The following is a 16,561-nucleotide window of genomic DNA, read 5'->3' on the forward strand; positions in this document are numbered from 1 at the left end:
GGTAATTATCAGTATAACTTCAGGTGACATAGAACTATTTTTGTCACCCTGGACAGATATAGCGCTCTGCCCACAAACAAACCTGGGCACATTTGAAGTGGTTAATTACTTTTCTCCTTCCCTCTCTATTCAGAGAAGTGCGATTAGGGCGAAATGGTGTAGAAGAAATCAAACGACATCTTTTCTTCAAAAATGACCAGTGGGCTTGGGAAACACTCCGAGACAGTAAGTTATTTTTTCTTTCACATTACAGTGCATATTTGAAAGTAGTTGTGGTAAATAAGCTGTTGAAACTGCTTTGCTGAATGTTTATGTATATCTGATGAAAATAAGAGCTACACAAGTACTGTACAGAGATTGTACTATTACAGTTAAAAAGAACTTAAATTTTTTTAATTAAAATTTTATTTATTTGAAAGGCAGAGGGATAGAGACAGAAAGACATGTCTCCCATCTGCTGATTCACTCCCCAAGTGCCTTCAACAGCCAAGATTGGGCCAGACCAAAGCCAGGAGCTGGGGACTCAATCTGAGTCTCCCATTGCGGTGTCAGGAACTTGAGTACTTGAATCATCCCCTACTACCTCCCAGGTGTACATTAGGAGAAAGCTGGAATGAGGAATCAGAGCTGAGACTGAAATCCAGGCACTCTTGATATGGGATGTGGGTGTCCCAAGCAACATCATAACTGCAGCACCAAACACCTGCCCTAAGAATATTTGACATCTTTGGGACCGACGCTGTGGCAGAGCTGGTTACAGCCCTGGCCTGAATCGCCGGCATCCCATAGGGGTGTTGATTCTAGTCCCAGCTGCTCCTCTCCCTATCCAGCTCTCTGCTGTGGCCTGGGAAAGCAGTAGAAGAAAGCCCAAGTCTTTGGGCCTCTGCACCCACATGGGAGACCCAGAAGAAGCTACTGGCTCCTGGCTTCAGATCGGCGCAGCTCCGGCTGTTGCAGCCATCTGGGGAGTGAGCTAGTGGATGGAAGACCTCTCTCTGTGTCTCTACCTCTCTCTTTAACTCTGCCTTTTAAATAAATAAAATAAATCTTTTTAAATAAAGAAAATTTAACATCTTTGAGGAAATGGTACTGCTGCACCTCTGATGTGCCACTCAAGATGCACAAATGAAATATAAATGTAATGAATTTAGGCTTAGCAGTCATAATATTTTTTAAAGATTTATTTATTTATCTGTTTGAAAGGCATTGTTACAGAGAGGCAAAGGCAGAGAGAGAGAAAGATCTTCCATCCACTGTTTGACTCCCCAAATGGCTGCAATGGCTAGAGCTGGGCTGATGCAGAGCTAGGAGCCAGGAGCTAGGAGCTCCTTCCAGGTCTCCCACGCAGGTGCAGGGGCCCAAGCACTTGGCCCATCTTTTTGCATTCCCAGGCCATAACAGAGAGCTGGATCAGAAGTTGAGGAGCCAGGACTCGAACTAGCACCCATATGGGATGTTGATGCTGAAAGCGGTGGCTTTACCTGCTATAACACAGCTCCGACCCTGTGCAGTCATAATTTGATATTTGATTTTTTATGGGTTGCTTTTATTTTTTAGGCTTTAGTTATCTCATTATTGAAGAAGTCACAAAATAGGCAAATGAAATTAAAACATATGTTCTTGAGAAAAGATGCATTATTGTCTTACTTTTATTAAGACCTAAAATATAAGGAGATTCTAATGTTAAAATATCAGAATTTGATTTTACTCTGCTTATGAGGATATCCAAAATTGCATTACACTTGATTCTATTGGATGTAACAGCTTGCCATTCAGAAATAGAAACATTTAGTGTACAAGAAGTTAATTTAAGTCAGTTTGGAATATTTCCTTATTGGGGCCAGTGCTGTAGCATAGCAGCTAAAGCCTCTGCCTGCAATGCAGACATCCAAGTCTGGCTGCTCCACTTCCAGTGCAGCTCCCAGCTAATGTGCCTAGGAAAGTAGAGGAAGATGGCCCAAGTCCTTGGGCCCTTGCACCCATGTGGAAGACCCAGAAGAAGCTCCTGGCTTCGGATTGGTGCAGCTCTAGCCATTGCGGCCATTTGGGGAGTGAACCAGTGGATGGACGATATCACTCTTTCTCCCTCTCTCTCTGCAACTCTGCCTGTCAAATAAAATAAATCTTTAAAAAAATTTTTAAAGTTGAAATTGTGAGGAGATTTACAGAAATCCTAGTACAGCGTGATTGAATCAGTATTATATTGTCATCAAAGATTTCCATCATCCGTGGATTTGGGAGGTCAAAAGTTCATCTTTGCCAGTTGAAGTCTCAAGAATATTTTCCCTTTTGACTTATCAGAGAAAGGATAATGTATCTTCACCCCTAACTTCCCACTGTATCAGTACCAGTTGTCAATAATAATGGAAAAAAACTCAGATAAGAGATTTTAGGCACAGTTGCAAATTAGATATTTGTTTTAAGGAATTTCCTATGTAGCTGAGATGATGAAAGATAGTTCTTTCAGAAGGAAAAAAGTCTTGTTAATTTTCTCTGAATAGATCATGTAGGTTTGGCAGTATTAGAGAAGTATTCTAATTATCAAATATTTTCAACGGAATAATTATAACTTAAGTACAGTACACATATTGTACTAAGCTATAAAATTGCTTTAGAAGGGAAAAAGGGAAATAAATTATTCTGGAAATTAAGAAATTAAACCACAATGAATATTATCACTTACTGACTGGCTATTTGGATAAGCTACAAAAGCAGCTTGATCTTGAGAATTTATTAACAATATAGACTGGGAAGTAAAGAACTTCCTACTTTTCGTAAGTAAATATGACATAATCATTGTATTCAGGCTACAAGAGAAATTGTCTCAAGAGGAAGAGATGAACAAGTATTGAAACAAATGGTTAAATTGAAAATCTTTGTTTTTATTTAAGTTATGTTCTGAGAGTAAAGTTTAAGAAAGCTGAACACATACTAAATATCTTTTTTTTTAAGATTTTATTTATTTATTTATTTGAGAGGTAGAGTTACCAACAGTGAGAGAGAGAGACAGAGAGAAAGGTCTTCCTTCCGTTGGTTCACTCCCTAGAAGGCAGCAATGGCTGGAGCTGCACTCATCCGAAGCCAGGAGCTCCTTCTTGGTCTCCCACATGGGTGCAGGGGCCTAAGTACTTGGGCCATCTTCTCCTGCTTTCCCACGTGATAGCAGAGAGCTGGACTGGAAGAGGGGCAGCCGGAACTAGAACTGGTGCCCATATGGGATGCCAGCGCCGCAAGGGGAGGATTAACCTAGTACGCCATGGGGCCAGCCCCCAAATATCTTGATAAATCTGAAAAAATACTTTAAAGTAACTGAAGAAGATACAAAGAACTTTTGGATTCCTTTAAATGTTTTTCAGTTAGTTAACATAAAAATAACTATACAATGACCATGCACTAAATCACGCGGAAAAATGGGGAAGATGTATTTCTTTTTATTTTGAAAAGTTGACATGAACTAGGAGAGAAGTTAGGTTTTTGTTGTTGTTGTTGTTATTTGAGAGGTAGAGTTACAAACAGAGGGAGGCAGAGACAGAAAGGTCTTCCATCTGCCAGTTCACTCCCCAAATGACCACAACAGCCAGAGCTGGGCCAATCTGAAGCCAGAAGCCAAGAGCTTCTTCTGGGTCTCCCACACAGATGCAGGGGCCCAAGCACTTGGGCCATCTTCTGCTTTTCCACGCTATAGCAGAGAGCTGGATCAGAGGAGGAGCAGCCCGGACATGAACCGGCATCCTGCAGGTGGAAGCGTAGCCTACTGAGCCACAGCGCCAGCCCTGAGAAAGAAGTTAATTTATTCAACAAATACATATTTAATGACTGTTATATGCTGAGCATTATTCTGTTTCAGGCACTGGCAAAACAACAGTGATCATACCAACAACGTTTCTCCACTTGTGGGGTTCATAGTGTCATAGCTTTGGGGAGTTCAGATTTTGGTGGCACTTTATATTATATGGTTGTACCTTTTAAATAAAACTGCTATTATTTATGAAGAAATAAGTAGAGTGAATTACTTCATTGATTCGAATCAATTGAATTTTATATATAAAGACTTATTATTCTCATGTAATTTTACAGTATTCTTTTATAATTTCAATAACTTTTTAAGATTTACAGTTCGCTATGGTTTAGTTATAGTATAGTTAGATTTAGCATACTTAACAAACATTTTGATGCTTTCTCTAGTCCTAATGGGCCCTGCTTAGTCGTTATTGAAAGAAAAATTGAAGTCTGTAGAACTTATTGTTCTTTTCCCTCTTCCTACCCTTTTTTCTCTTCCCACCCCTGAAATACCAAGAATTTTTTTCTGAACTGACCTCTCTGGCCTTCTAAGTGTTTAAAAATTATATAACAGAATTCCTTTTAATTTTTTTTGACTCCAGTTTTCTTTGTCAACATTACTTTTTTATAGGTAATAGTTCTTTTGGTAGTTTTATCACTTACATGCTTCCAGATTACAATGGCAATTAATCTTAAGCTTGTGTTCTTTGATAATGTTGGGAGTGGGGTTGAAAATAGCTTGGTTATTGGCAGAATTGCCTTGAGCTTCCTGATCTTCGTTGCCCTTCATTTAAATTCAGGAAGTAAGAAGAGTATAAAATTACTTTCCCAGTCATTTGAGGTAGAATTGAAAAATGACAGAAGGGGCTGGCGCTGTGGCATAGTGGGTAAAGACCACCACCGGTTTGAGTCCTGGCTGCTCCAGATCTGATCCAGCTCTTTGCTATGGCCTGGGAAAGCAGTAGAAGATGGCCCAAGTCCTTGGGCCCCTGCATCCATGTGGGAGACCTGGAAGAAGCTCCTGGCTCCTGGCTTTGGATTGGCACTGCTCCAGCCGTCACAGCCAGTTGGGAAATGAACCAGAGGATGGAAGATCTCTCTCTCTCTCTCTCTCTTACTGCCTCTCCTCTCCTCTGTAACTCTGACTTTCAAATAAATAAATAGGAAAAAATGACGTAACATTAAAGGTTGAAGATAAAGGAAATGAAAAGATCTAAATAACATGTTGCAGATCACACTGAGAATGAATGACAGTGTCAGGATTCAAATCTTACTCTGATTCTGACTTCAAAGCCTTTGGAATACTATGTACCTGCTATTTTATTTAAAGATTTATTTATTTGAAAGGCAGAGTTAGAGAGACAGAGACAGAGATCTTCCATCTGCCAGTTCATTCCCCATAGGCTGCAATGGCCAGGGCTGGGCCAGACCATACCCAAGAACCAAAAGCTTCTTCTGGATCTCCCACATGGGTAGCAGGGGCACAAGGACTTGGGCCATCTTCTGCTGCTTTCCCAGGCACATTAGCAGGAAACTGGATTATTAATAATGCAGTAACTTACAAAAACACTCATTATTCATTATCCTGTTGACTTGGTATTGTCATTCCTTAAACTACCTGCAGATGTTGGGAAATATACACAGTAGAAATAGTAGTTACATTTTTGTCAACTCATGCGTTAAGTTTTCAGTTCAATTAAAAGCAAATTCATTGTCTTTATGCACATATATACTATGCTAGGTTTTATGGATTAATCAAGACCAGTATTCTTATAATTTTACATTCTCATTATGAGATATTTGGCTTAGCAGGTAAACCTCTTCTTGGGATTCCCACATCCCATATCAGATTGCCTAGGGTTGAGTACTTGCTCCACACATTCTATTCCAACTTCCTACCAGTAAACACTCTGGGAGCAGCAGTGATGGCTCAGGTACTTAAGAGTCCCTGCCACCCACTTGGGAGACCCAGATTGAGTTCTTAGCTCTTGGCTTCAGTCTAGCCCAGCTCCATCTGTAGGTGTATGTGGGAAGTGAACCACTGGATTGATATTTCTCTGCCTCTTTCTCCATCTGTCTGTCTATATCTCTGCTCTTCAAATAAATAACTTTAAAAACTTTTTTACATTCTCTTGGGAGCAGTGATCACTATGGGCTGAATAAAGACTTTAGGACTTAGCAAGTTTTCTTCAGGGAATCTTTAATTTATGATATAAGACTTTCAGAGCATTATAATGGATTCCTTTTTATGTAGACTTTTTTTAAGAAATTACCTCCTGGGTCCAGTGTTGTGGCATAGCCTATAAAGCTGCCACCTGCAATTCAGGCATCCCATATTGGTGCCAGTTCATGTCCCTGCTGCTCTGCTTCCAATTCAGCTCCCTGCTATTGGCCCCAGAAAAGCAGTAGAAGGTTACTCAAGTTCTTTGACCCTGCTTACCCACGTGGGAGAACTGGAAAAAGCTCCTGGCTCCTGGCCTCGACGTATCCTAGCCCCAGCCCCAGCTCTCGCAGCAATCTGGGGAGAGAATCAGTGGATGGAAAATCTCCCCCTCCCCACCCCGTAACTCTTTGAAATAAATAAATTTTTAAAAATTATCTCTTTTTATTGTGGTAAAGCATATGCAACAAAGCACTGCAGGTGGTGGCTTTACCTGCTATGCCACAGCACCGGCCTCACTTCTGCTTGTTTATACCATTGCAATGGTTGTATCAGTTTAGGTATGGGTTCCCTGTGCTGCCTTTTGGTGATATCACTTGGGTTTTCTTTTTGGAACATGGTTTCTAGATTATCAGTTGTTTAATGAAAGCAAATTTTAAAGTAAATTGAATGTCCTTTGTATTGAGGGTAATTCAATAAAACTAATTTTTTAAAGATTTATTTTATTTATTTGAAAGTCAGAGTGACAGAGCTAGAGACACAGGAAGAGATTTTCCATCCACTGGTTCACTCCCCAATTGGCCACAATGGCTGGAGTTGTGCTGATCCGAAGTTAGGAGCCAGGAACTTCTTCCGGGTCTCCCACGTGGGTGCAGGGGCCCAAAGACTTGGGCCATCTTCCACTGTCTTCCCAAGCCACAGCAGAGAGTTAGATCAGAAGAGGAGCAGCTGGGACTAGAACCGGCGCCCATATGGGATGCCGGCGCTTCAGACCAGGGCTTTAACCTGCTGCGCCACAGCGCTGGCCCCAAAACTAATTTTTTTATCTTGTTATTTTTGAAATGATTATATGGTACTATGTAAAGCCCTAACATCTTCATTTATCAGCAGAAATAATCACTTTTAGATTACCCCAAGATCTTTCCAAGTTGTATCTCAGAATTTAAGCAAAATTTATCTCATTTTAAGACTACTCTGAAATAGTGTCTTTTATAAAAAGATTAGGTCCATCAGAAACAGCACTTGGCTCTGATTCTCTAATCTCCCTCATGTGATCATTTCTTTTTGAAAGAAACAGGCAGTTTCCATCATCTGGTTCACTCTTCAGATACCTGAAATGGTCAGGGCTGGGCCAAATGAAAGCCAGGAGCTCAATACAAATTATTATGTGATGATTAAAACTGTTATTTTTATAGATTTATTTATTTGAAAGGCAGAGTTACTGAGAGACAGACAGAGTCTTCCATCCGCTGGTTCACTCCCAAAGGGCCACAATGGTCAGAGATGGGCTAAATCGAAGACAGGAGCCAGGAGCTTCTTGCAGATCTCCCATCTTCTACTGCTCTCCCAGGCCATAGTGGAAAGCTGAAATCAGAAGTGGAGCAGCTGGGACACTAACCGGTGCCCATATGGGATGCTGGCACTGTAGGTGGCAGCTTTACCTGCTACACCACAGTGCTAGCCCCTACTAGTTCTTTTTTAATCCTAGGAAAACATAGTACAGTAAGATTCAACTCTTTTGGAATTTGTGGTTCACATGCTGTTTGTAAGAGAGAAATCATTAGTAGTTAGTATGAAATCTTTACTTCATTTTATTTGTATGTTAAATTTGAAATGAAAGCTAATATTATTTCTGTTTTTAGCTGTAGCACCAGTTGTACCTGATTTAAGTAGTGACATTGATACTAGTAATTTTGATGACTTGGAAGAAGATAAAGGAGATGAAGAAACATTCCCTATTCCTAAAGCTTTTGTTGGCAATCAGCTACCTTTTGTAGGATTTACATACTATAGTAATCGTAGGTAAGTGTGCTAAATAGTGATTTTAGGAGTAAAGTATTGAGAGAGATGTGATACACATACATATATATGGATAAAGATATATCTTATTTTTATGTCATTTTCAGTGATGTATGATATTTGTAAGCTTTCATGTTGAATTTCTTTAAGTCTCATTTATATTCAAGATATTCTTTTTAGAAATTCTTTTCTGAATGATATACCCTCAGTTTACAGCAATTAACGTGTCAGAAGATGTTAATACTAACATTTTGGTTAATCCATTAAGTCCCTAGGCTTACAATTCTGCAATATTTCAATGACATAATATTTCAGGATTAACAAAAGTAGTATATTTATTATTCAGTTTAAATCTTTATAAGCATCCTATATATATAATGATGGGATACTGAGTATTTAGAGTTATGGTTTATAAATATTTGGGACAACAAATAGACTTTTCTAGCATTATCATCACTGTGTTAGTATTACTAAAGGGGCATATTTTTCAGCTCTTCAAAAATTATGTGATTTCTTCCAAACACCATTTAATGAATTCACTCTGCTAAATAACATGTAAAGGAGATATTATCTATACTATATTATCTATATTGTTCTACATTATCTATACTGTTAGCTTGTACAAAGAACTTTAATCTGTTATGTCTCCATTTCCTCAAAAGTATGAGTGATGGTGATAACAATAATACTTGTCTCATATTGTTGATGTATGAGTTAAATGAATCAAAACACAGTAAAGCAATTAGAACAGTGCTTTGCACATAGAAAGCATTCTGTGTTAGTTATTATTACCATTAGTCTTAATGTTAGCTTTAGTCTTTACACATGTACTTGAGATACAAGTTAAGTACAGAACATTATTCCAGTGTTCTGATTCGTTCAGCAGATATGTTTGTTAACGTACACTTTGTTGGGTATATACTAAGCACCAAGCTGCAGGGAGAAGGATGAATGAGTCATAGCACTTTCTCTTGAGATACTCACATCCTAGGAAACAGATAAATTGTACAGCAGGTTGGTAAGCACCACATAATGGAAATCTAAACAAAGTGTTGTAGCAGTATAATACAGTGGACCATATGGCAACACTTACTGGATTGAATCTATTTACTATTATTTTCTACTTCAAAAAGATGTGATTTTAATCAAATTATACCTCAGTGGAGTAATATTAGATATTTTATTTGCTTAGAGTAATTACTAAATTTGAGGCTAGATAGCTAACCTTATTTTAAAGTGAAGGTTGTTTTTATTTTAGTCAAATCTTTTTTATATGAGTGATTCAGGTATATGTCAAAACAAAAAGGCAGTTTAGTCCTGTCTTGTAAAACTTCCCAATAATCCACTGTGAAACAACAGTGAATACTTTTTGTTCTGTCAACACATTAGTAGCTAGCACTTGGGATTTTGCCAGCAAAAAAACCAGTACTTTAATCCTGTTTTTTTTTCCACTCAATCCATGAGTATAACATTATAGCTATCTTATATTGATTTACCTACATAGGAGAGCTGCAGGACAGTTTTTACTGAAGCATCATTTTGTTTTTATGTGTTTTTTATTTTCAATTTTTATCAAATACTCTAAATTTCTGAAATGCTTGAGATGATATAAATAATTTCAGATATATTTGGGTTTTCTGTAGTAGAGTGTAGTACTTATTTAGGCTTCTCTTTGCAAAGGTTATCTTGAATTAAATAAAAAAACTTATATACTGTTTATACTACGTTGTTATGTACATGAATATGTTCTCTGGTTTTTCTTTGTAGTCATGTGTTCTATGACCCAAAATAATTTTTAAGTAAAGGTAGAATATTGTACTGTGTTTTTCTGCATAATGTCATATTGTGTAAGTAATTGCTTATTACGTAAACAAAGATATGATTGTTCTTAATAAATATTTGGTAAAATATTAATTGGGCTTAATATAACACAATTTTGAATATACTGGTCTGAAAAGTCCTGGAATTCTTATTCCTGACCCAAATATATTTTTAGTTATCTGGCCACAGTTATTCATTGTAGAAGCATAACAAAATTGAGTATGATTTCCAAAATACCCTTGGGCCTGTGGCATAGCGTAAAGCCATTGCCTATAGTGCTGACATCATATATGAGTGCTGGTTGGAGTCCCTGCTGCTCCACTTCCAATCTGGGTCCCTGCCACCCACATGGGAGACCTGGAGGAAGCTCCTGGCTCCTGGCTTTAGCCTGCCTCAGCCCCAGCCGTTGTGCCCATCTGGGGAGTAAACCAGCGGATGGAAGATTTCTCTCCATTTCTCTCTGTAACTGTGACTTTCAAATAAATAAATCTTTTTAAAAAATCCTCAACTTCAACTACCTTCCTAATAATCTACTATCTACTAAGTCCTTTTCATAGAAAATTACTTTCTGATCTGACCAGACTCTGCATAAAACCAACAATATAATAGGCAAAAGGAACCTTGAAAGAAAAATGAAATAGAAGAATATATGAATGTGTACAGGTGGTATCCTTATATTTCTCCTGCTGCATTCAGAGAACTCTGTTAACTAACTTTGCAGAAGGATAAATGTAACATATAAGACTTAGAGATATATGGATTCAAACGTTGTTTCTGGTATTTCAACCTTTTAGGTAAAAAACTCTTAATTTTTTTAATCCAGAAAGTCAGTGTCCTGCTTTGCTAAAGGATAGTTGGGGGGAGTATACACATGTCTGTAGAGACCAACCAACAATGCCTTACCCCATTCTTTAAAAGAAAAAAAAAATTTTTGTTTATCTGAAAGAGTTATGAGACAGAGAGAGAGAGAGAGAAAGGGATCTTCCATCCTCTGGTTCACTCTCCAGATGCCCACAACAGCCAGGGCTGAGGCAGGCCAAAGCCAGGAGCTCCATCCAGATCTCCTACATGGATAGCAGGGGCCCAAACACTTGGGCCATTCTCTGCTGCTTTTTCCAAGCTATTATCAAGGAGCCAGATCAGAAGCAGAGCAGATGAGACATGAACTGGTGCCCATACAGAGTGCCAACATTGCAGGTGACAGATCCACCCGCAACAACATAACGCCAGCCCCCTTATCCCTGTTCTTAAATCCTAAAGCTCAGAAAACAGAATGATTTTCACTGATTTGATGGTGAAGCTTGTCATATATAACCTGCTCTTGTGGCCAAAAAACCTTATCTAAGCTAACTTGAGATTATTTATGGTTTTTATCCTACTTTGTATGAATATTTGTATATTTTGATATAGAAATATTAAATCATGATTATAAGGTGCTGCTTCAGACATGATTGAGGATTTAATTTAATATAGGTATCACTTTTATATTAAGGTTCTAAAATAAAAAAATTACAAGTTTGTGCTTATTTTTTTAAAACATAGCTAGTATAATACTGGACATAAAATATGCATGTAGTATTGTTATTAGTTATTATTGTATATTAAAGACTTTTTCCATCTGTTTTCTTTTTAAAACCCCCTCAATCCAGATACTTATCTCCAGCAAATCCTAATGATAACAGAACTAGCTCCAATGTGGATAAAAGTTTGGTAGGTATTTTCCTAACAGTTTTTAAAAAAGCATTTTGTGCATAATGTATTTGTATGTATGATATTGAGTAAGTGTATGTATTGTATGTATTGCATTTTTCTTTTTATCTGTTGACTCCTCTCCAGTCTGATTTTTTGCCTGAATATAAAATGTGATAATATATATGCAATCTGTTAGTAAGCTCTGAATTACTAAATGGATTTGTTGGAATAAGGAATACACAATAAATCAGTGTATCATTAGGGTCTTGTCAGGGAAACAGATGACACATTTATAAGATTTAAAAGAAGATAATTTTATTTGTGTATAATAAAATATATATAGCATGATATTTACCATTTTTAAGTGTACAGTTCAATGACATTAAGAACTGTCACATTGTTCAACCATCACTACCACCACCCATCTCTAGAACTTTTCCTTCATCCCAAACTAAAATTCTACACCTTGCCTCTAAGTCCTGGTAACTGCTGTTTCTGGCTCACATTGGGCTATTCTAGGTCCCTCATATAAATGAAATTATACAATATTTGTTCTTATGTGACCAGTTTATTTTGCTTAGCATATGTCTTAAAAGTTCATCCATGTATCAAAATGTCCTTCCTTTTTAAGACAATAATATCCTGTGGCACAAATGTGCCATATTTTGTGTATGCATTGATTAAACAGGAACTGTTAAAGTGCTGTGAACAAAAGTACAGCAGAATATTGATTGATAACGATGGGAAGCCATTGCCCCTATACTGAAGGGGCAAGGAGAGAAAATCTCATTACCATAGTTCAGAATAAGCCTGGAATCATAGATGAGAAACAAAATACTGCCAGAATCACAGTAAAGCAAGAAGACTATGGGGAGAATGAACACTTCATTTCTTTACCTTCTGAATTCTTGGTAGTGTTTTCCATAGGCTGAAACTAACCGTGAAGTCATAGAACAGGGAACAGGCAATGCTGTCTGTAGATTTTAAGACAGAGAATCTTCAAGATTCTCTGAGGGTGGATCTTCAAGGCTGGAATGGCACAGGGGAAAAGGAGAATAACCAATATACTCAGAATCTTCTCATTTGTTCAATGAGAAGTAATTTCTGTAGGAGGTAAACTTTTAGTTGTTAGTTGTATTATTCATATGGCTCATGTTCATGAGATAGTGGTTCTTTTTTTATTTTTTTTTTAAGATTTATTTATTTAAAAGTCAGAGTTACACAGAGAGAAGAGAGACAGAGAGAAAGAGAAGTCTTCCATCCTCTGGTTCACTCCCCAGTTGGCCGCAACGGCCAGAGCTGCACTGATCCGAAGCCAGGAGCCTGGAGCTCCTTCTTGGTCTCCCACATGGGTACAGGGGGCCCTAGGACTTGGACCATCTCCTGCTGCTTTCCCAGGCCATAGCAGAGAACTGGATCGGAAGTGGAGTCGCCAGGACTTGAACTGGCACCCATATGGGATGCTGACACTGTAGGTTGCAGCTTTACCCCCTACGCTAGAGCGCCAGCCCCAAGTGGGTCTTTTTATAAAAAGAAACAATTTACTTATATTTTTCAAGATCTTTTTGGTTTAACCAGGACTTCTCTGAAAAATATCAGAAATAATTAGCTGGCTATCCTTAGAGCATTATTTGGCCTTTTGTGATTATAGCCTACAGATTTTTAATAGAGCAAGGGAGGAGAGAGCAACCATTTTTAAAAATCAGATATTGGAGGGTGAACCAACGGCAAAGGAAGACCTTTCTCTGTCTCTCTCACTGTCCACTCTGCCTGTCAAAAAATAAAAAAAAAAATCAGATATAATTTTTCTCTTTTTTCTTGTTATATTTACTCTTAAATGTGAGAGAACATATGATGTAAAGGGAAAGCAAGAGAAAAACTATGTGAGTTCCTGTTAGCTAAAAGGATCATCTTTCTCCTTTAAATTTCCATCCAGTAAATCTACTTGCTATATTATATAGCTAACAAAGACTAAGAAATCTTTAAGATGAAGCAACTTTGTTTGGTAACAATAAAGAGTTGCTGTAACCCTGCTGTCGTTGTTTTACAATCTGTAAGATTAGAGATCTATTAGGACTTCAGAGATATTCATATTTTCTTTTAGATTGTTCTTGTTCGATGGTGATTGCCTTAAGTTTCCGTCAATGACTGCTACCTTTTACCGTTTGCTCTAGTAAGGTCACGGGGAAGAATATATTAACTTAGATCTAAGTACAAAATCAACTGATTTAGTTTTTAACTCTTCTTGAAAATCTAGCAAAAGTGCCAACCAACAGCTTTGCAGTTGCCACATACAGTGAATAACTTTCTGTACACATCTTATGTTTTTTACTATGCCACATTTGACACTGACTACTTACTTTTCCCTGGAACATAAAGCTTTTATAACACTTTTGTGTTCCATTATTTTCTTGGGGCTTTTTTTCCTCAGGGCTGGCATTGTGGTGTAATAGGTTAAGTCACCTGCTGCAACACTGGCATCCCATATGGGCACCAGTTTGAGTCCTGGCTGCTCCACTTCCAATCTAGCTCTCTGCTAATACACCTGGGAAAGCAATGGAACGTGGCCCAAGTCCTTGGGACCCTGTACCCATGTGGGAGACCTGGATGAAGCTCCTGGTCCAGCGCTAACCATTGTGGCCATTTGGAGAGTGAACCAGTGGATAGAAGACCTCTCTCTGCCCCTCTGCCCTTCAAATAAATAAAATAAATCTTCAAAATTATTAAATGTTCTCCGGTGTTCTTATCTTCACTCTGCTCATTTTCGATAGGTAATCTCATCTGTGTCCTGCTTACTCCTCTTACCTCTACCGTGAATACTTCCCTTTCTCTTTCCCTCGCCCTCCCTCTCTCTGTTGCTGTCTCTCTTTCTGGGTAATTTAAAAATCTAAAACTAAGCCAAACTTCTTTATTTTTTTAAAGATTTACTTATTTATTTTAAAGGTAGAATAACAGAGGGAGGAAAGAGGGAAGGAGAGAGAAAGGGAGAAGGAGGGAGAAAGGAGAGAGAGAGAGAGATCGTCCATCCACTGGTTAGCTCCCCAAGTGACCATAATGACTGGGATAGGGCCAGGCTGAAGCCCAGAGCCTGGAACTCCATCCAGGTCTCCCACGTCGGTGGCAGGGGTTGAAGCACTTGGGCCATCCTCCACTGCTTTTCCCAGGTGCATTAGCAAGGAGCTGGATCTGAAATGAAGCAGCTGAGACTTGAACCGGCATCCAAATATGATGCTGGCATTGGAAGTGATGGCTTAATCCGCTATACTACAACGCTGGCCCCCAAATCTTGCTTCTCTCCTAGGTTCTCCATCTGTTCATTTTGTGTTACCTTTCATGATGATAATGTTTCTGTTCTTTATTATTTCTAATTAACTTTCAGGTCATAATTCCTATGGCCTCTTAATCATATTACTCTTCCTAGAATTTCACTGTCCTCTAATCTGTTTACTTTAGTTAGTCTTTGCTGCCTTCCCAGACACATAAGCAAGAAGCTAGTCAGAAGTATAGTAGCCAGGGCTTGAACTACCCACAATGCTGGCTCCATGCCTTCCCTACTTTTGGACTTCTGGATGCATTGTTCATTCTGGCTAAATAGCTTGTGCCACTTTCTTCTCTAGGTAAATTATTCATCTTTTAGGTCTTATCTCAAGCATTACATTTTTTCTTGAAGAATTAGAAGTAACTCTTCTCCTTCAGTATATGTTATATTTTATATGTGTGTTTGTGTGTGTGTGTGTGTGTGTGTGTGTCTCATTGGGTAATTGTGGGTCCCAATGTTTAACTATTAGCTATATGAAGACAGGGACCAAATTTTTTTATATTACTAATGCATAGCACAGTCCCTGACTTATAAGTAGATGTTGAGAAAAATGCTTTTTTTAAGAAAATTTATTTATTTATTTATTTGAAAGGCAGAGTTAGAAAGGGAGGGAAAGATAGAGATCTTCCATCCCCTAGTTCACTCTCCAGTTGGCCACAAGAGCTGGTGCTGAGTTGATCCAAAGCCAGGAATCAGAAAACTCTTCTGAGTCTCCCACATGGGTGCAGGGGCACAAAGACTTAGGCCATCTTCCTCTGCTTTCCCAGGAGCATTAGCAGAGGGCTTAATCAGAAGTGGAGCAGCCGGGACTGTATTCAGTGCCCATATATTATGCTGGCACTGCAATTGGCAGCTTAACACACTGTGCTACAGTGCTGGCCAACAGCAGAGAAAGAGATAACATTTAGTAGTAATTTTCTAAACCAGTATAAAAATGTAATATGAACTTAGTATTTTGGGTCAGGTATTTGGGTTGGAATGTTATGAAGTGAGAATTAACATTTGTTAGTACGGTGGTTAAGTCACCCCTTGGAATGCCTGCCTGTAATATTGAAGTGCTTGGTTTGAATCATGTGTACACAGTACACATCCTGGAAGGCAGAGGTAATGGCTAAAGTGCTTGTGGAAAGCCTGGTTGGAGTTCATGGCTTTGGCCTGTCCTTGCCCCAGCTCTTGAAGATATTCGGGAAGTTTCCCAGTGAATGGGAGGTCTCTCTCTTCCTGTCTCTCTGTGTGTCTGGCTTCCAAATAAATATAAATAAATAATTTAAACATGAATTTTTTTACTTTTCTATGTATATTCTTAGTAAAATGAAATTTTTTTAAACTGAAGCAGGAAAATTTGCAAAAAACTATCTACAAGCTGGAAGAACAGCTGCATAATGAAATGCAATTAAAAGATGAAATGGAACAGAAGTGCAGGTGAGAATATACCTCATGTTTCTCATACTATAAGTTTTATATAGCGAATACTTTAAATCTTATATTCTGTTAACACTTGAAAATAGGTAGAATTAAGATGGGGATATAAAGGTTGTAACTGGTAAACATTCTTGAAGAATATCTTGGTTAGAATTGAACAGTAATTGTGTTGTAATTAGTTACAGATGTATTTTCCATAGAATATTTAAAAATTGCTTCTCAGCCTTTTGGCTAAGATCAAGTGTAGAATATTTAAAGTGTATTTGCTCCTGGCAGTCTTCATTCTTTAAAGATTGTCTAATTCACTTACTTGCCTAATTCACTGCTTTTCTCTTCCATTTTAATTA

At 38.1% G+C, this 16,561-nt stretch overlaps 1 protein-coding gene across 2 annotated transcripts in view; it reads left to right on the forward strand.

Annotated features, from left to right (window-relative positions):
• The window catches only part of ROCK1 (Rho associated coiled-coil containing protein kinase 1), a 144,523-nt gene that overhangs the window by 64,646 nt on the left and 63,316 nt on the right, over positions 1-16,561 (forward strand). The window contains 4 exon segments of one of the 2 annotated variants that reach the window (NM_001082367.1): positions 134-225; positions 7,804-7,963; positions 11,431-11,491; positions 16,126-16,214. In NM_001082367.1, the coding sequence (NP_001075836.1) occupies positions 134-225; positions 7,804-7,963; positions 11,431-11,491; positions 16,126-16,214 (402 nt within the window). 2 annotated transcript variants of the gene reach the window in all.

The sequence above is a fragment of the Oryctolagus cuniculus genome, chromosome 10 (genome assembly GCF_051225735.1).
Source record: "Oryctolagus cuniculus isolate XC-2025 breed Fujian yellow rabbit chromosome 10, ASM5122573v1, whole genome shotgun sequence".
Taxonomy (NCBI): Eukaryota; Metazoa; Chordata; class Mammalia; order Lagomorpha; family Leporidae; genus Oryctolagus; species Oryctolagus cuniculus.